This window comes from Watersipora subatra, chromosome 2 (genome assembly GCF_963576615.1).
Source record: "Watersipora subatra chromosome 2, tzWatSuba1.1, whole genome shotgun sequence".
Lineage (NCBI taxonomy): Eukaryota > Metazoa > Bryozoa > Gymnolaemata > Cheilostomatida > Watersiporidae > Watersipora > Watersipora subatra.
The window spans coordinates 19,706,399-19,728,209 of NC_088709.1; the positions used below are offsets into that span (position 1 = coordinate 19,706,399).

The window sequence follows — 21,811 nt, forward strand, 5'->3', positions numbered from 1 at the left end:
AATATAAGCATGTTTAGAATATATACATAATATATATATTTATAATATATAATATATATATTCTATACTATACATACTAAATATCCTAAATGTATATATATCTATATATATATTTCTCAAAGTCCGTGTATCGTCTGTTGGAAATCCGGCTATAGCTATATATATATATATATATATATATATATATATATATATATATATATATATATCCTAAACACGCTTATTTTTATATATATAATATATATACGTATATATAATATATAAATATATAAATAAATATGAACCCGAGTGGGTGGTAATGTCTACTCAAATTTGAGTTTCCTGCCAGAGACCTAAAGGTTTAAGCACTCCCTCAAGATCTTAGTCATTCTCGATAGCACTCTTTTCTGACACTGGCTTATGTTGATCCTTATCAGTATTTAGGCAAAGCACAGTTGATGTGCAGATGTTATTGCACCCAATACTCCAGTGAGTATTAGAATTACAGTTGGTCTTACATGCCAGTGCTTTTCAATTTTCTCTCTGAGTGGGAGATTTTTATCTACTTCTCTTTGCTGGCTGTGTTGTAGCCATCGGGTACTGTTTTATCTACGTATTGTAGTAGCCATCTTGTTCTTCTTGTCTACTACCATGCTATCTGGCTTGTTATACGCGCTTGTTGTCTGTATGTAGAAGTCTGAGAAGGGATTAGCACGGTTGTTCTCCTTTTAAGTCATCAAGTTCTTCTTCTTCAAGGAAGGTGGACAAAATATGACAACTCACAAGCTCTCCTTTGATTCGAAATAGTAACATGTTGAAATCAAGCGGACCCATGTGCAGTTAAAACAAGCATAGGATGAGGCATTATGAATAAATCTCAATCATCACATGACAACATTGTTCATTGGGCAAACATATGATGTCACAAGTGTAACTTTTGCATGCTTCTCTAAACCGGAGAAAATATGGTCAGCCAATGTAGGGGAAACCTTATAACAATACTTTAGGAAAACCAAACAGCTACTAGCAGTCAAATGCCATCTCAAAACGACAAAATTTTTTACTGCCCTAGAAAAAGGTGTTACTCAGACCAATGATGGCTCAAGAAAACTTCAACTCAGAACATTTGCTCTAGGAACCGTGGGTGGGTAGTGCACAGCATGTTTAATGAGTTCTGTTCAAAATGGCACAAGCCTTACATTAACAATTTGCAAACTCAACAAAAATGGGAAGATGAGAAATACCAATCAAAATGGTAGTCTAGTAAATCTAGATAAATAGTAAATCTAGTATGGTCGGCCCTAGCAAGGGTATAGTAGGTAAAGTCAGTATGGTCCACCCTAGCGAGGGCATAGTAGGGAGAGTCAGTATGGTTGACCCTAGCAAGGGTATAGTAGGTAAAGTCAGTATGGTCGGCCCTAGCGAGGGTATAGTAGGTAGAGTCAGTATGGTCGACCCTAGCGAGGGTATAGTAGGTAGAGTCAGTATGGTCGACCCTAGCAAGGGTATAGTAGGTAGAGTCAGTATGGTCGACCCTAGCAAGGGTATAGTAGGTAGAGTCAGTATGGTCGACCCTAGCAAGGGTATAGTAGGTAGAGTCGGTATGGTCGACCCTAGCAAGAGTATAGTTGGTAGAGTCAGTATGGTCGACCCTAGCAAGAGTATAGTTGGTAGAATGCTTATCTTATGTTAGGCTACATCATGCTATTATTGCTAGGTTCCGTATGATTATGAGAAATTTGAGTTGCCACTGCAAAATTAAAGGAGGGAGTGTTGCTGGTGTTGCCTCGCTAGACATAAAACAACCTCCAACTGCATTTTTATCTTGTCGTAAACTAATCACCCCTTATTTATTGATATGCTATAAAGCTTTTTCTGCTCTTGGTTTGTACTTTGTTGTCTTAATGATAATGGTTTGGGCTGGTTACGTGACCATTGCACTTGTGTGTATTTATCCATGGCTTTGTTCATGGAGGGAGCCGACAAGACTGTTTCCACTTAATTGTGTGAAGCCTTGAACTTTTCAAATATCTTTTAATGTATTGAAAGCAAGTCAGGCCGGATCAGTTGAAAGCAAGTTAAGCTAGGCAGAAGTGCCGGCCATTACAGCTCTGAATGCACTTCATAAAATCTTCCCATCGATCAATTTTATTGCAAGAATGCTAAGAGATGATTAGTACTTTCTGCAATTCCTTTTTAGTCATGATATGTGATCAATATTTGCATCATAGTTTTAATACTTTGTTTTACATCATCCACATTATTTTATAGAATTATTGTTATTGTTTCATTGTATATATATATATATATATAGTTTTTACAATATGACACAATTAAATAAAAGTTTCAAGTCAGTGAAAGGTCTTTCTTGAGAACTTCCACCATTTACGTTGTGGATGGTGGAAGCCAGCCACTAACAATATGTAATTATTGTTTCAAGTATAAATCAGAATTCTAATACATACTTCTCGTAGTTCATAGTTATTTTGCTGAAATTCTATTGGCCAAATTAAGTCTCAAAACTGGGTAAATGAAATACTACTGCCAACACAGCTGTCTGTTTTGTCAAAAATTTAGCATCCCCACCACCTATGCAATTTACCTAAAACACTATCTTTGTTGCTAACTCTCAAAACAGGGTAGACGAAGTAATACTGCCAATGAAGCTCTCTTCTTTCATATAAGGTAACATCCATCACCTATGGTCCTATGCAATGAAAATGTACATTTTGCGAGTAAAAAGCTAGCTATTGCTATAAGCTTTACTCAAATTTTGTGATGAACCTTCTGATACAAGCCTAAAAAAGTATAAAAGACTAGGAATGCTGATGCTTGCGCTGTTCTCGATAATAGCAGGCGTGACACAGACTTATGACGTTATGAGGTTATTGTTATATTTCAACCAACCGTTAATATACTGATGAGCATATCTATATTGTATTGAGATTAATTCTAAAGTGGGTGGAGCTAGTTTACATTTTAGCCGCACCTAAACCTGGCGTAAACTACGAATGAACTAGATTAGACTAGAGAGAAGATGGAATGTTATGAGTTGTATCACTGTAACAGCTGAATATTAGAGTTTCACTGCTACCTGTATGATAATCAGACCAAGATAGATAATCATACAGGTAGTCTGAATGGAGTTAACTATGCAGCACAAGAAGTCACTAGTAGCCATCTGTATTTTTATGACAGTTACAGTCTGCTTCTTTTTGTCTGTACAGCCACGGTAAGTTGAGCACTTTAACTGAAGGTGTATATTACTTAGTAACTGGTACATCTACTGAGTACCATAACTGAAGGTGTGTATTACTCAGTAGCTGGTACATCTACTGAGTACCATAACTGAAGGTGTGTATTACTTAGTAGCTGGTACATCTACTGAGTACCATAACTGAAAATGTGTATTATTTAGTAACACTTTCATATACTGAGTACCTTAACTGAAGGTGTGTATTACTTAGTAACACTTTCATATACTGAGTACTTTAACTGAAGGTGTGTATTACTTAGTAGCTGATACATCTACTGAGTACCATAACTGAAAGTGTGTATTACTTAGTAACTGATACATCTACTGAGTACCATAACTGAAGGTGTGTATTACTTAGTAACTGATACATCTACTGAGTACCATAACTGAAGATGTGTATTATTTAGTAACACTTTCATATACTGAGTACCTTAACTGAAGGTGTATATTACTTAGTAGCTGATACATCTACTGAGTACCATAACTGACGGTGTGTATTACTTACTAGCTGATATATATACTGAGTACCATAACTGAAGATGTGTATTACTTAGTAACACTTTCATATACTGAGTACCTTAACTGAAGGTGTATACTACTTAGTAGCTGATACATCTACTGAGTACCATAACTGAAGGTGTGTATTACTTAGTAACACTTTCATATACTGAGTACCTTAACTGAAGGTGTATATTACTTAGTAACTGATACATCTACTGAGTACCATAACTGAAGATGTGTATTATTTAGTAACACTTTCATATACTGAGTACCTTAACTGAAGGTGTATATTACTTAGTAGCTGATACATCTACTGAGTACCATAACTGACGGTGTGTATTACTTACTAGCTGGTATATATACTGAGTACCATAATTGAAGATGTGTATTACTTAGTAACACTTTCATATACTGAGTACCTTAACTGAAGGTGTATATTACTTAGTAGCTGATACATCTACTGAGTACCATAACTGACGGTGTGTATTACTTACTAGCTGGTATATATACTGAGTACCATAACTGAAGATGTGTATTACTTAGTAACACTTTCATATACTGAGTACCTTAACTGAAGGTGTATATTACTTAGTAACTGATACATCTACTGAGTACCATAACTGAAGGTGTGTATTACTTAGTAACTGATACATCTACTGAGTACCATAACTGAAGATGTGTATTATTTAGTAACTGGTACATATCAGAGAAAGTTACATAAGATATAAAAGTGTGAAAGCTAATTAAAACATCAGAAGAGCATAACTGCCATGACCCAGCAATTTATTTCTAATGTAATTACATCACTGAAAGTTTTTGTCTCTCTGTCTGAACCAAATCAAGCACAAACAAAGATTCACTCCTCCTCCCTCTGGCTTTTACACTGAAGTGTGTTAAACCTGGTTACAATATACGCCGCAAAGCACGGGCGACGGCACCAGTGATGTAGTGCTAACCTTTTTTAACCATAACTGTAAAGTTGAGATAAGTGGATGCAGGTGACCAAAAGTCGCAACGCGACTCTACCGCCACGTAGTTGCAGTTGCAACAGCTGGGGACCTGGAGGGCGCTGTAAGCCCTCTAGTGGGGTCCGGGGCGAAGCTCCGGCGCCAAAGCCTACAGGGCTTTAAAACCATGTATATGATATGAGAAGTTAGCGCATCTGTAGTTACAAATAAGTTGAGAAAATAATAAAAATCAATGCCTTTGTCCTTCAGTACAAATGCTGACTGTCATTAGTTTGCTGTAATCTGATCTTAGTCTTTGTTGTAGACAATCAATTAGGGTCACAATCTTGTCATGTTACATGAATATTACATCACTGTATTGTATGCTGCTTTTATATTGAATGGCCATTGAATGTTGACTATAATGACATTAGTGTACTTGAATCAATAGAATAGAGCTATAATTTACACTGAGAATTGGCAGTCTAAATTTTTTTAACCCTAACTACAGTTATACTTAAAAACACACAAATCTTCTAACCATAACTTAGTTAGGGAGAGTTAGGGTAGCACTACATCACTGGACAGCACCACACGCTATTGCGGTAAAATGTGAACCTACACGCCGGGTACCGCCGGGTACCGCCGGGTACCACCGGTAGTTGTCGGCGGTCAAGGCAAGAATTTAGCGCTGTTCAAGTCTCGCGAAAAGTCGCAGACAAAACCTTCCCGAAATGCACTATACAGGTGAAGGTCAGCATTATCGAAACGGCATGATGAGTGAACATCTTATGCGATCATTAGCGATGCAGCTTTATATGTGAACAGAAGCCGCCGAGCCTAGCGTTGCAAGCGTTTTGCTGCGCAAGTTACCGCCGGGGTCTCGCAATCAATTTGGGAACCAGGCTTTAGATGAGAACACAAGCTCTGAACTTTAAACTTCTCAGCTGACTGCTGCCTTAGCTTGTACTAACTCAGTACTAGTTGCCTCTTGCCACTTTTGACTCTCAGAATACAGAGGAATTGGGACTCAGCTTTACAACTATCATATTTTATCACCATATTTTTCAAGTGTATTCACTTCGTAAAGTGGAATGAACGGGAACAATTGTATAAAATTTGATAAAATTTGGTTAAATTAAGAAACAATCTCAAACCCCATATAAACCTATATGATTAAGCGAAGATATTAGGTAAGCATTTCTAACAGATGGCACATTTTAGTTCAACCAGGCCATGATGGTCTCCCTTCAGGCGTTATCATGCTGGTCCTAAGGCTAATGGTCCTACTATTAATCGTTTTCAACTGTGTTGAGAATCCTTGGTGCCTTGGTTTGCTTGCTCAAAGGACAAATACTTTCCTATTGTCTATCATGGTTTACTTTATTGATCTGAGAAAGCAGTAAATATTAATCCGGTTCATTCTTTGACATTCTCTTCGTGATAGTAAATGTTAATTACTGAAATACAATCATTTATGTATATAAGGTACATATATACGTATACATCAATATAAGGTATATACGGAACAGGTACCATATATATATATAAGGTACATACGGTATACCTTATATATATAAGATGTGTGCCTTATATATGAGGTACACATCTGTATATATATAAGGTACACAACCTATATACATAAGGTATATCCCTTATATAACAATGGCAACATCTATACATAATTAAGTGGTTGAGCAGAATCATTCGAATACTGTCAACCATATTAATGTATAATTATATGTGTGGATAAGGAAATGAAGCAAACTTTACTTCTCCTACATATACCTTATATATACTTAATATATAAGTTATATATATGTAAGGTATATATAAATTACAAGAGGTATATATACAAGTTACCTTATATATAAGTTACATAAGGCACATGAAGTTACTGGTGTAAAGCTATATACTGCACAACCATAAGCTATGTTGGTAATGCAGCACAAGAAATCAGCAAGACTCTCACACTATGTTTCCATGACACGATTAAATGTTTCTATAGACATTCTCATGATGTGGATTGACTCCGGCACCTTGTTGAACAAAGCTAAGAAATTGTACGCTATAAGTTACTAATTGATGATGCGCGTGTTAGAGACGCAAAAACGTGAAACTCGATTGAGAAGGGACGACGGAAATATTGAAAATGTTTAAAATTGAATAGATGGCGCGGTATTTTAATGCACATCATTCGCAAGCGCTGTTTCATTATTCGCAAGCATGATAAATTCGATAAAGTTTTGCGAGTAGCAAAACTCGCTTAGTTAACGGATTTATGTCATTGTCATGATGCGGTTAACTTGCGTATTGGTTCAAATTTGCAAACCATGCACGTCATGGAAACGCAGGGCCAGATACAAACGATCAGGTCAAAGCGGGTTAAGTAAGATCTAAGCTCAGAGGAAATAAAGAGCATTCAAAGAGAGATCTGATGGCATGAGCTTCGCCTTAAGTAGTGCCTATTTATTATTTCAGAGCTCCCTTTCTCATTTTCCATTGGCCTTTTGTCTCCTCGATGCATGAATAGCCTCATCCACTTTCATAAGGCTATTAATCCAACTATTCAGCATGATATGCGCTTACTAAATGCAACCTACTAGCTTCATTGTACGTGCATTGAGTTATTTATCAGCACATAGAAGCCTTCCAACTCTGACTGCTTTAGATGGTTGAGTACAGGTTCCCTCAAGTTCTTCAAGTCCCCCTTCTCACTTCTAGTTTATGTACTAACTAACTGTTGTTACATGTACACCCACTTTTAGTACAGTGCTGACACACTTAGTACAGTACTGTAACTATGTACACTTTGTACATTCGCATTCACACTGGATGTGGTCAAATATTTCATGCCAGACTATATTTTATGTGCAGCAAGTTTTGGATTTGAAATACTCAATAATTACAATTGCAAGTTACTGAAAACTTACAATTTACTTATTAAATTGTTTATACTGAGCCTTTCAAACATCAGCATCTTGCTGAAAAATGGAAAGATGACAGCGGAAACATGTTTGGCGTGTAAACTTGAGGTGTAAATTGTTTTGTTTAACTTGTTTTGTGCGCTGTTTAAGAAAATTGCGTATTTTTTAAATTTAAAGGTGACTGCTAACTTAAAATGGCGTTTTGCTAGACAATTCAGCCAATAATTTAAATCTCCTAGTGCCTGAGAACCAATTTTAAAGTTCTGTGCTCATTTGATAACTGCATTTCATAATTTTAGCCAAAGTTTGAGCAATATTGGAGAAAGGATAATACTGCATTCTTTATGGCAAGACAGCGACTTATCTACGACAGCACGCCTACTAACCAGAGCAGAACCACTACAAACATCTAGGAAAATTGCAGTGTCGCTGAAAAAATCGGACAGCAATAAAACCGAGCTTTCTCCGAAAGAAACAGACAAATTCAAAGTTTGCCAAAAACTGTTGAAAAAAAAATCAAATGTCTCTAAATCGGATTATAAAAAGCAAGTGGTTGCTGCAACTCCTGGGTCAGGGAGTGACTTCTGTAGACTCTCTCTAGTGGCCATAACTGGTGAGTTCATAGTTTATGACAAGGATATGCCAGAGAAGACTAGTTCAAAAACAAAGTGTCGGCAATGTGTTAGATGTCAATCAGAGAGAAACCTAGAGATATTTCATGAAACTGATATACAATTGACCAGGAGAATTATCAGTTCTATAACAGTACTGTTATACTGCTTATACGAGTGTGTGGTGCTGACAGCTTGCTCTCTGTACCGTTTGTAGTAAATGCTTGCTGACAACTTACTCTCTATACAGTTTGTAGTAAATTAGTACTGACAGCTTGCTCTCTGTACCGTTTGTAGTAAATGCTTGCTGACAACTTGCCCTCTGTACCCTTTGTAGTAAATGTGTGCTGACAGCTTGCTCTCTGTATCTTTTGTAGTAAGTGTGTGCTGGCAACTTGCTCTCTACTCTTTTAGTAAATTTGTGCTGGAAGTTTGTTCTCTGAGCATTTTGAGGTGCATTTGCATGGGTTTGCAATTCGAAGTATGATTCTGTTGGGCTGTAGTTGACACCTCGAGTATAGACACCTAATAAGGGAAATAATAATGTAACACCAAGTCAGGAGACTCAATACATTTCCTGTAATCTAGCCTTAAAGCTGGTTCACACTATATCGCCGTTTGTCAGCGTTTTCCTTTTGGCGTTCATCATCGATTATGTGAACCATGAACCGTTGGCATCGACAAAGCAACCGGACATGTCGGGAAAGTTTGCAGCTGACAAACTTTCCCGATATTTCGCCGAGCATCGAGGACCACCTTTCAAATGTGAACTCTGTCAGCGATGGTAATCTGCAATTGCGGAGAACGTGATTTATTCAAATCCGTTTATGACAGTCACTGCGGGACTAGTATTTAGTTTCAGCACGCAAAAACAAAGAGATTTCTTGGCGGAAATTTAAAAAAAATGGGAACACTACGTCACGGAGTATTTCCTAATGCAAATGGGATAGGTTTGTGATAGTGTGAACATCGTTATCGTCAACGATCACCGACGTATTGTGGCATCAACACTGAGATACTGCGATACAGTGTGAACCAGCCTTGAGTGACTGATAGGCTACATCATATTCAATGTTTGCTCAAACTCATCAAGTAGATTAGAAGTTGCTACTTATGCAGAAAGAATGGCACTTCAACGGCATGATAATATTTTTAACCTACATTCAGTGTAATTTAAAAGTAGTAAATCTATTTCAAACTAGTACCTTTGCAGTTTGATGCGCCGTGAGAGATCGTCACATGTAATAAGTATGCGCACAATTTGTCCATAAAATAGCAATGTGGTTGCGTGGTACAGATTTGCTCAAGTGCGAAATTGAATGTCAGAGTTCGAGTCCTTTGTGATGCAATTTTTTTCTCAACATCTAATTGCGACTTTGGATGAACAGACAGAAGGAAACGCCTACTCGCCTCTTATTACAGTAAAAACTAGCTGTGGTACCTGTCATCGCCTGGGCATTGCATTATTTTGTGACAATAGGTAAAAGAATTGAATGGCAACATTAACTATCACTGGTGCATTTTCACTATGCTTCCATGACCAGAATAACCCGCAAGATGGAAACAGAGAAAATCCACAAGTCAAGCGAGTTTTGATACACAAAAATTTTTATCGAATGTAGAGGTGGAACGAGACACGAGACGTCTCGAGTATCGACCTGTCTCGTCTCGTATCGGTCTCGTCTCGACTTAACTATTGCCAAACTCGAGACAGGAAATAGAACTAGAGCGCCTGCGCACGGTTGTTAAAACATGGTTTCTTGCGGTAGCAACAACTCCATATATTGTAATGGATTGCGGGCAACTGCCTTTAAAGTTATACCCGGTCCGTTACTACCTGTTGCTACTGATTATGTTGGCCACTGAGTCTAATCATGTAGTCCGGACAACGGCCCTGTTATTTTTTAGTTCGGTTCTGTGTCCTTAAAACAGATACCGGGTCATATCTAATTACTCTTCGGATAATCCAATTTAATAAATTAGACTTTTGCGGGTAAAATGTCTGTATTTTATCGTATCGTGTCTAAACACCAACTGCCCTTCATAAAATTCGGGCCTCTTTTACGTATATACTACCAATCGCGGGTAAAACTTGCCCGGACACAGAGAAACGAACGAAAGGCCGTGTCGACCATAGTCCGTGTTCGGTTAACAATGACGTTTTGTTAGCTCAATATAAGAATATACATGTGCATGTATACAGTAATTAATATAATTTCATGAGTACAATTTAAATATAATTCACATACTACAGCTAATACACAAACAAAACTTAACATTAATGAAACGATAAGAATGAAAGTGTTATCGTGTGTTCTTTTAGTTGCGGTATTTCTTTGTAGAGCGACGGCGGTTTCATTACACATTACATTAAAAAGTAAGAACTATTCAATAGATGGTAAAAATATACATGTACAAAGCAATATGTTTATAATAATTATGATCAATCAAGCTCAAAATTCTTAGAATATATAACTTCGGTATTTTAGAGCTGTTTGTGTCACTTTTGTTTACAAAAACTACATGCATTTCACTATTAAAATGTTGTATTTAAATCGTTTACACCAGGTGAAAATTCAATTTAAAAAGAGTTTTATTAATTTTATATATACCAAGTAGCTAGTACTTGTGTAGTGAAATCATCACCAAATGCTCATTATTTTACTGTCTCGTGTCTCGAGTCTCGAATTTTTACAAGACCGTGTCTCGAGTCTCGTCTCGAGCTTAAAAAACCTGTCTCGTTCCACCTCTAATCGAATGTTTCTTACTTGCGAATGATGCTTAACAAATGCTCACAATCTATTCCAATTCATTCATTCTCCAAGCTTCAGTAGCTACTAGTTAAATTTTATCAGTCCTGAATACGCTGTTATGCCCTCTGGATTAGAAATCGTTATGCTTTGTAATCCTTAGAAATCCTTTGGGTATATATATTTATAGATTTGCGAGGTATATAGAACTGATAAGATTGCTGTTACTAGGGCTCACTCTCAGTTTAAACTCTATCAACGTTGAAGTTGCCTTAATTTTGTCAAACCAGGTTTCTATTCGGGGTCTGTCTATGAATTGTTGAATATGACTGACATCCACGAGCAGCAAAAGTTACCATTCTACTACAAGACACATTTTCCATTTGTACCATCTGTGGGGAAAGTCGATGACTATATCAACAAGAAAGCGGAAAAAGCTGTAATCGTCATCAGGGACCCTTTTGATGCTGCCTTCTCAGAATGGATAAGGTATCTGAGCTGATATCATTTAGTAGAGTACCATGCCGTGTCGCGCATTTTTACTTCAACCTGGTTAAATCGCTCACCAAAATTGATTTTCGGCAGCACTCCTGTTAAGCTGCTACTATAAGCAGCACTGCTGTTAGGTTGTTATCAGAAGTGTCAATAAATAAAATATAATACAAAAATAAATAAATTCTGTTTTAAATGGTGACAACTATTCCAAGCTGCTTTACGTGTTTAAGCTTCCATGCAGCGGGAGTGTAGCAATGAAGTGCCACACTCGGTCGACAAACGGGTCTTGTTTCCATAATGCGCATAATAGATGAGCGACGGTTGCGTGACACCTTATGTCAAGCTTGCTTATTTCAACAACAGAAATTTCTGCATATGATGTAACAGGGAAGCAAGACATGCTCATGCACATGTGCGATACCATTGATTGCTAAAGTAGTATCTATGGCACATCACACAGGTGTTTCGCTTCCAAACAGCGAACAGCGTCCAAATGTTGACGTTGCAGCGCCATATGGGGGTGTGTCACTCTGCTGTCTTTGTATGGTAATTTAGTAATTGTGCTAAAATACTTGTAGAATGGTTTGTTGTGGTAAAGTTATTTAGTCTTGCTCTATCTCTTTCAGGTTGGTTGATAGAATTATTAATTATTGACAAATGTCATTGTATCGATTTGTTACAAGCCATTGATCAACTAGCGCCTGATTCTGACCAACGTCATATGAGGTGCTGCACCCGGCTATGCAAGCTTATGCAGGCGTGCAATTGATGTGACCCAAATAACTATTAAATTGCAGAATGATTCAACTCCGCAAGAGCATTATCTCACCGCAGTCCTGTATCGACATGGGCTCGCTAGGCTAGGATAGATGTGAATCAAGTGTATAGCCGTTAGCGTAATCTCAGACTCATCATGTGGTTTTGACACTCCACCGAAAAAAATGGATCAAAGACATTCTTTGTTTACGAACAATGAAGGGTCTTCTTTTTCACTCGCTAGTAATGATATCATGTAATTTCTTGAAACTGGCCAAAATACAATGCGCACAAACTCGTGTAATAATTGCGAATTGCCATATCACAAATAATTGGAAAAACAATTGCTTGTGCGATTTGAAACACGCGATTTATCCAAAAATATTGGTCGGAACCAAGTGTAACAGAAAGTCGAATCCAAATGCAGGTTTTATAGCTAGTCTAACCTTCTTGTAGACAAAAGAGTGATACAGGGAACAAGATTTTGAAATACTTCAATTTGGAGAATTTGGCTATACAAGATTGGTTTTGGAAACCCGGAACGAAACTTCACACAAGGGATCAAATTCTACCAGGTAGCCTTATCAAGTTTTTCTAGAATATGCTATTGAGTTTTTTTGAAACAGGAAACTAGATGCAAGTGTATTCTAGAATATTCTAGAATATTCTAGAATATTCTAGAATATTCTAGAATACTCCAGAGTTCAAATGCTTTTCAATCAAATTCTTTTAGTCTCAAAAGCAAAACAAAATGCATCGAGTCTCTCCCTGTTTTTGGGGCTCCTGTTTCGTATATGTATTACTAATCGGGTATCTCCGTTTTGTTCGATGCTATTAAATGAACCTACCATTTGCTCATCAATTCATCTTTTTATAACTAATTAGCAACCATGGGGTCGTTTAGGCTTAAAAAAATTAACAGGCTCTCACTGAAAGCAGTGAATCTGTAAGGAATGGTTTTAAAATTAGGTTATATGATATATATATATTATCCATATTATTATACAATCTATATAATATTACATTACTAATACTAATATATATTAATATATGTTAAATATATAATAATTATAAGCTTAATATTATGTTTAATAAAATGTCTAGTACTATATTTATATGATGTAGGCCCTATTACATTATTCTATGTATATATAAATCTCAAAGTTTGTCATTTGGTCCAACTATAACGATTAATATCAATTAATATCTAGCAATGAAAAATCCGAAGCGAAGAAGATTTGATCTTAGAACCTTTCTTTCTCCAGGCGATAAGCTAACCCATTAAGCTACGCTAGATGCAATTGATACATTAAGCAATATAAGTCGTTATCTGAGTTAAAATACGCATAGCGTCTCTGCCTTATGTGCAACATCACTAAAGTTTGCTCTCACGGCTCTTATTAGTAGTTTTAACAATACGGATACTAGCTTACTCAAATTAGCCATTGGCAATGTGCCAGGTTAATGGTAAGTGGTAGACAACTACGTTACTTGCCACTGTTTATAAGCTGTTCTTTAATACCTGTGCAACGCCGGGAATTTGGCTAGTATATTATATATATCAATATAATATATATTATACTATAATTGTATTTGTATTATATATTAATTTTATTATACATACTATAAAGTATATATTGTATATTAATATATATACATGTAATTATACTCCATATACTAATAATATTAATATTATATTATTAATATATAATATACATAATATTGTATGTATACTATATTATTATATAATATATATAATATTGTATATATATTACATTATTAATATACAAAATATCTAATATTAAATATTATTATAACGTAATTAGGAATGGGGTTATTTCAGATCTAGAGAATTTTATTGGCTGATTTGCTATATTTCTAGTGTGGCTATCAATTAAATTCTTTTATAAGCCAACCTGAAAATGAGACATAGGTATTCAAATTCTGAGTGAAAATGTCGACTTGATTTAGCGCTTCACACTTGAGCTCATGAGTTAGCTTTTGACACGCATGCTTGCATACATGAGTTGTTTGCTTTTTCCTGTGTCTTCCTGTGTCTATGCAACCTTGCTACTTTATTAGCATCTACCTATGTTAATGAATCCTATTTTGCCATTGTGTGTGTGTGTGTGTGTGTGGGTACGGGTGTGTGGGTACGGGTGTGTGCGCGTGTACGCTAGTGGACGTGTGTGTGTGTGTCGTGGGGCTGTGTGGGTGCATGTCTGTTAGTCTGAGTAAACATTTCCAAATTTTTTACCAACTTCATTCAAATTTCACATCCCATCTCCCCTTGTGATGGGAGGGGAGATGCGATGGGAGGGGAGATGGGATGGGAGGGGAGATGCGATGGGAGGGGAGATGCGATGGGAGGGGAGATGCGATGGGAGGGGAGATGGGATGGGAGGGGAGATGGGAGGGGAGATGCGATTGGAGGGGAGATGGGATGGGAGGGGAAATATGATGGGAGGGGAGATGGGCGCAGTGCTAGTTGTACATGGACATTTTTACACCACATAGTATTATATTTATTCAGTTCTATCTTACTACTTTTAGATAATAGAATTTCACTACTTCCCTTTCTGTCCTATTTCACCCTATTCACGTCTTTGTGTTTATTTCTTTATGCATACTGATTGCATAATCGTGGTTTAGTGCTTGAGGAAGTCCTTGTTTAATGGCTTGTTTATAAGAATAACTTTTATCCATACTCCATGCAATGGTTTATTTAGATAAAGAATTATATAAATAATTAGAATTATATACATGTATCTTAATGCAACTAGTGAAAAGTTGGCTTCTCCGGACAGTTAGAATTATATACATGTATCTTAATGCAACTAGTGAAAAGTTGGCTTCTCCGGACAGTTAGAATTATATACATGTATGTTATTGCAACTAGTGAAAAGTTGGTTTCTCCGAACAGTTAGAATTATATACATGTATCTTATTGCAACTAGTAAAAAGTTGGCTTCTCCGGACAGTTAGAATCATATACAATATTTTATTGCAACTAGTGAAAAGTTGACTTCCCTGGACAGTTAGAATTATATACACTATCTTATTGCAACTAGTGAAAAGTTGGCTTCTCCGGACAGTTAGAATTATATACATGTATCTTATTGCATTTAAGGAAAACCTGGCTTCTCTGGACAGTTATAAGTAACTAGACATGAGTATTTTGTAATAACCTGAGAGAAATTGGTTTTTAGGCTTAACTTGTGCCACTGTTATTTTTAGCAAAAGTTCACATGTATCTTTTGAACATTAGTCTAGGCCTATTCAATCGTCTCAAAATAACGACTGACATCGCATCAACACAACCTGGTGAGATCAATGACCTGCCTGGTCAGTATTATGACTCTGGTGCTTCAATCCTAGTAGTTGAAACTAGTGCACCAGTTGACTCAAATTCAATATCATTCGTTCAAGATCAATAAACTTAATACTTGGAGCTTAAAATGATGTTTATTACATTTATTATGTTTGTTCAATCAGTTTCTTCACATATGATACGCCTAATGATTGGCTGTTACAGAGTTCAGCCACTACCATGATTGGCTGTTACAGAGTTCAGCCACTACCATGATTGGCTGTTACAGAGTTCAGCCACTAACATGATTGGCTGTTACAGAATTCAATGACTACCATGATTGGCTGTTACAGAATTCAATGACTACCATGATTGGCTGTTACAGAGTTCAATGGCTACTTAGAATGGTACCTAAAGACATGGGTGACCTTTCATGACTACTGGCTCAGTAAATATTCAGGAGAAGTTAAAGTAATGCTATACCGGACTCTAGCGAATGACCTGAGCAAGTTTGTTGAACTCGTCAAATTCTTAGGCTATGATCCCTATTTATCAGACGCCAGGTATGTGTAGATATGCCCGAATTTGTCACGGTGTTTCCATGACACGCATGAAACGCATCATGCAGATTTGGAGTTGTGGGCAAATAGCGTTACTGTGCGAATTAAGTGTTTCTATGGACATTTGTATGATGCGGATTGACTCCGGTGTCTTGTTGAAAAAATGTAAGGAATTGTAAGCTGTAAGTTAATAATTTGCGATGCCGTTAGTGTCACACGTGTTAGCGACGCAAATGCGTGAAACTTAATCGTGAAAGGACGATGGAAGTATTGAAAATGTTTTTTAAATCGAATAGCTGGCGTGGTATTTTAATGCGCATCATGCACAAGTGCTGTTTCCATTATTTGCAAGCATGATGGATTCGATATAGTTTTGCGAATCGCAAAACCATTTCCCTGATGCAGTTAACATGCAGATTTGCTCAAATTTGTGCATCATGCGTGTCATAGTAGGTTGATAGCTACTATATGGCAGCTGTTATGTGGTTCAGTAACTAGGCCACTGACTTGAAAGTATTGGTAATTTTTTATTATTTGCGATTGTTTTTGATGATCAGACTGCTAAGATGTTTCAAGATTAAAAGTGACAAAACTTGATCGCGGTTAAACACTAGACTCGGAGGAAAATACGTGCGAAATGATGTCACTAGTTGCTATCATTGCATTCAAGCTGCAGCGTTACGTGTCTCTATTCTGTCGGTCTCTTTACAACTATAGACGTCATAATCGTACTTTCGCTTTAACAGAGAGTTTTAACCGCGATAAAATGTTGTCGATTTTAATCTATATACATACATACTGGCAGTCAGATCACCTCAAACATCAAAAACAATCGCATATGATTGCAAAATACTGATACTTTCTGTCAAAACCTAGTAAAATGCTGTCCAAGTTCATCTTTAAGATCAGTAGGTCAGCAGTTCAAGACATGCAATTGGCCAATGGTGGTGTTAGGAAGGGTGGTGTTAGGGAGGGTGGTGTTAGGAAGGGTGGTGTTAGGGAGGGTGGTGTTAGGGAGGGTGGTGTTAGGGAGGGTGGTGTTAGGGAGGGTGGTGTTAGGGAGGGTGGTGTTAGGAAGGGTGGTGTTAGGGAGGGTGGTGTTAGGAAGGGTGGTGTTAGGGAGGGTGGTGTTAGGAAGGGTGGTGTTAGGGAGGGTGGTGTTAGGGAGGGTGGTGTTAGGAAGGGTGGTGTTAGGAAGGGTGGTGTTAGGGAGGGTGGTGTTAGGGAGGGTGGTGTTAGGAAGGGTGGTGTTAGGGAGGGTGGTGTTAGGAAGGGTGGTGTTAGGAAGGGTGGTGTTAGGGAGGGTGGTGTTAGGGAGGGTGGTGTTAGGGAGGGTGGTGTTAGGGAGGGTGGTATTAGGAAGGGTGGTGTTAGGGAGGGTGGTGTTAGGAAGGGTGGTGTTAGGGAGGGTGGTGTTAGGGAGGGTGGTGTTAGGGAGGGTGGTGTTAGGGAGGGTGGTGTTAGGAAGGGTGGTGTTAGGAAGGGTGGTGTTAGGGAGGGTGGTGTTAGGAAGGGTGGTGTTAGGGAGGGTGGTGTTAGGAAGGGTGGTGTTAGGGAGGGTGGTGTTAGGGAGGGTGGTGTTAGGAAGGGTGGTGTTAGGAAGGGTGGTGTTAGGAAGGGTGGTGTTAGGGAGGGTGGTGTTAGGGAGGGTGGTGTTAGGAAGGGTGGTGTTAGGGAGGGTGGTGTTAGGAAGGGTGGTGTTAGGAAGGGTGGTGTTAGGGAGGGTGGTGTTAGGGAGGGTGGTGTTAGGGAGGGTGGTGTTAGGGAGGGTGGTGTTAGGAAGGGTGGTGTTAGGGAGGGTGGTGTTAGGAAGGGTGGTGTTAGGGAGGGTGGTGTTAGGGAGGGTGGTGTTAGGGAGGGTGGTGTTAGGAAGGGTGGTGTTAGGAAGGGTGGTGTTAGGGAGGGTGGTGTTAGGGAGGGTGGTGTTAGAGAGGGTGGTGTTAGGGAGGGTGGTGTTAGGAAGGGTGGTGTTAGGGAGGGTGGTGTTAGGAAGGGTGGTGTTAGGAAGGGTGGTGTTAGGAAGGGTGGTGTTAGGGAGGGTGGTGTTAGGAAGGGTGGTGTTAGGGAGGGTGGTGTTAGGAAGGGTGGTGTTAGGGAGGGTGGTGTTAGGAAGGGTGGTGTTAGGGAGGGTGGTGTTAGGAAGGGTGGTGTTAGGAATGGTGGTGTTAGGAAGGGTGGTGTTAGCAATGGTGGTGTTAGGAAGGGTGGTGTTAGGGAGGGTAGTGTTAGGAAGGGTGATGTTAGCAAGGGCATCCAACAACAATTATTCTTGTAGTGTTAAGAAACAACGTGGCAGGCAATGAGGAATTCACCTCAGTGCCCTCCCAGTAAACTCATAAAATGCTTAATCTAAGTGATTGGAGAGGATCATGCATGAGAGATCTTTCTAACTCAGTAAACTAACTAATTATGTATTGTAACTACCACATATTTAACACTTTAAAGCCTAATTTTGTATACACAAACAAATCCTCTGATCTGGAACCACAATAACAACATTCCACGAACAGTGTAAGCGCTAAGGATAGTGCGATTCCTTTGTAACTGAATATCATATTGAAGCTTTAAGCTTGTAGAGCTCAATGAAAAGAACAGAAATCAAATGTCGTGAAGAAGTGATATTTTAGAGGCAACAGTAGAAACATAATGATTGCAGTACACTGAGTCTGATAGAGTGTGTATATTTGTTATGAATATGATTGCAGTACACTGAGTCTGATAGAGTGTGTATATTTGTTATGAATATGATTGCAGTACACTGAGTCTGATAGAGCCTGTATATTTATTATGAATATGATTGCAGTACACTGAGTCTGATAGAGTGTGTATATTTGTTATGTACACTGAGTCTGATAGAGTGTGTATATTTGTTAAGTACACTGAGTCTGATAGAGTGTGTATATTTATTATGAATATGAATGCAGTACACTGAGTCTGATAGAGTGTGTATATTTGTTATGTACACTGAGTCTGATAGAGTGTGTATATTTGTTATGAATATGATTGCAGTAGACTGAGTCTGATAGAGTGTGTATATTTGTTAAGTACACTGAGTCTGATAGAGTGTGTATATTTGTTATGAATATGATTGTAGTAGACTGAGTCTGATAGAGTGTGTATATTTGTTAAGTACACTGAGTCTGATAGAGTGTGTATATTTATTATGAATATGATTGCAGTAGACTGAGTCTGATAGAGAGTGTATATTTGTTATGTACACAGAGCCTGATAGAGTGTCTATATTTGTTATGAATAGAAAGACAAATAGTTTTAGTGTAAACCTCCTGCTGCTGAGGAGAAAAAGATTTCTAGCTATTTCTATTATGATTATTCATTATTATTAGTGGTAATAATTGTAGAAACATAATGATCGCAGTACACTGAGTTTGATAGAGTGTGTATATTTGTTATGAATATGATTGCAGTAGACTGAGTCTGATAAAGTGTGTATATTTGTTATGAATACGATTGCAGTACAGTGAGTACTATATAAGGGCTATATAATAACTATAGTACTATAAACTATACAAATAGTTTTAGTGTAAACCTCCTGCTGCTGAGGAGAAGCTATATAAGCGCTGTCTAGTCTTCATCCTTCTTTGCTAAGAATTTCATTCAGCGTGTCATTAGAAACTGATGTTCTGTCGGCAGCCATTTTTCATTTTTTGGTCGGTTAGAAGTTCCCTTGCTATTTTAACAAGAACTGAGTCTACTCAACTCAAAACTTTGGAATCATACTAAAAACTTTTACCCCACAAAGCGACAAACATTTTGTAATCCTATGTAAATAAAAAATGCAGAAAAAAAACAAAATTACGAAGACGATCTTACTCAAGTGTAAGAATTTAAATGATTTCGGGCGTAGGTTTCAAAGTGTATCACCATGATATTATCAGAATATTTGCAAATTACATATTTATATAGTACAGCGTACCATCACTAATAAAAACCTGAACGTTAACCCAAGCTCCGCCCACTTTGTGTAGTGGAGCTTGCTACAAGATTTTGGATTAAAATCAGCGGAAAAAATACAGTGTCTATTTACGAATTGATGAAGCATGTATACAGGCAATAACAAAAGTCTATTAATGTCACGTTCAACGAAACAGAAGAAACTGCTAAAGTAGAACTTTAACATCTCACATATTTTCTTCTATTTCAGGAAGGAGCGTTTAAACTGTATGTTAACTTCACCGTTTACCAGCAGCAAAAAAAGACCAGATTCTGCTACTATTGACAACATCAAGTCAATTACAAAAGAATTATATAAAAACCAGACAGAACATGTGACCGCCCTAGTAAAGACACAGTTTAGAAATAAGTTCAACAGCGAGTTGACCTTGGAATAGATTCTTGAGGCGTCTAATTTTTATGCTAAAATTCAAATATTTAAGGATATTAGTTGTTGGTGTTCATGAAAAACTTATGACAACAGACATTATTATTAGTTTTATCACAGCTTAAGCTGGTGTTGTTTTCTGTCATCGACCTATAGTTCCACTGGTACGGATAATTATTAGCATAACTGTTCTATGTATTGCCACTATGGTATACTATGTATTACCACTATGTTATACTATGTATTGCCACTATGGTATACTATGTATTGCCACTATGGTATACTATGTAGTGCCACTATGGTATACTATGTATTGCCACTATGGTATTCTATGTATTGCCACTATGTTATACTATGTATTGCCACTATGGTCTACTATGATTGCCACTATGGTATACTATGTATTGCCACTATGGTATACTATGTATTGCCACTATGGTATACCATGAATTGCCACTATGATATACTATGTATTGCCACTATGGTATGCTATGTATTGCCACTATGGTATACTATGTATTGCCACTATGGTATACTATGTATTGCCACTATGTTATACTATGTATTGCCACTATGGTATACTATGTATTGCCACTATGGTATACCATGAATTGCCACTATGATATACTATGTATGGTATACTATGGTGAATATGCAGTATGCAGTGGCCCGCCCCGTGTGAGGAGCACCTGCAGAGAGTTGTCATTGTTGTATAAAAACTGGCATCCTTGACTGTAAGCAGTTAAACTGCCTCTATTGACAAATCATCCATTTTGTAATGTTTTTATCGCTTAAAACATTTTTAAAAGCTTTTACGAATCTTGTTTTGTTTAGATATGTTTGCAATCATCGTGCGTTTTTAATCGCTACACATTGTACTCAAGTTTTTCTTTGATAGTGAACAATTGATAGTAAAGATATGTTCCATTACCTGTGAATATAAATTAACCGCAGTCAAGTGTTATAACTTCGCTATTATACGTGGCAAGCTCTCACACGTGTGATGAGTCCGTCACTTCCATATCAACACTCCTGAACTTTTTAAGACTGTTTCCAGCACTGTATATTCTTACTAAAGGCAACATTACAAGAGTATGTGAACTACGATATAACCAGACCACAACTTGGCTTAAGAATCCTTCAATATAAATGGTTTTATTGATCTTATTACTACCGAGATGCTCTAGTATCTATTTCTAGTTTTTCTGTTGGCTGCTAAATTTTTACTCAGGTTTGCTACTGCAATAAATACGTGGTAATTTTTACAAAAATGTATGAAAGCACTGCATGCATCACAGCTGATTGTAAAATTGAAATCTTTTAAACATGATAATAACCGATTTTAATATTTATATTTTTATGACTAGCATATTATGTTAA

At 37.4% G+C, this 21,811-nt stretch overlaps 1 protein-coding gene across 1 annotated transcript; it reads left to right on the plus strand.

The window, feature by feature from the left end:
• The first annotated feature begins 3,017 nt into the window (after nt 1-3,017).
• On the plus strand, nt 3,018-21,654 carry LOC137387469 (uncharacterized). The gene is made up of 6 exons (XM_068073899.1): nt 3,018-3,211; nt 7,910-8,223; nt 11,262-11,460; nt 12,679-12,797; nt 15,918-16,095; nt 20,255-21,654. Exons 1-6 carry the CDS (start codon nt 3,120-3,122, stop codon nt 20,439-20,441), a joined length of 1,089 nt encoding a protein of 362 aa, XP_067930000.1. The 5' UTR covers nt 3,018-3,119; the 3' UTR covers nt 20,442-21,654.
• The last annotated feature ends 157 nt before the right edge of the window (nt 21,655-21,811 follow it).

Coding starts and splice junctions, on each gene's coding strand:
- LOC137387469 (XM_068073899.1), top strand. CDS start 3,120: ATGGAGTTAACTATGCAGCACAAGAAGTCACTAGTAGCCATCTGTATT. Junction 3,212..7,909: donor TTTTTGTCTGTACAGCCACG/GTAAGTTGAGCA, acceptor TCATAATTTTAG/CCAAAGTTTGAGCAATATTG. Junction 16,096..20,254: donor CCCTATTTATCAGACGCCAG/GTATGTGTAGAT, acceptor CTTCTATTTCAG/GAAGGAGCGTTTAAACTGTA.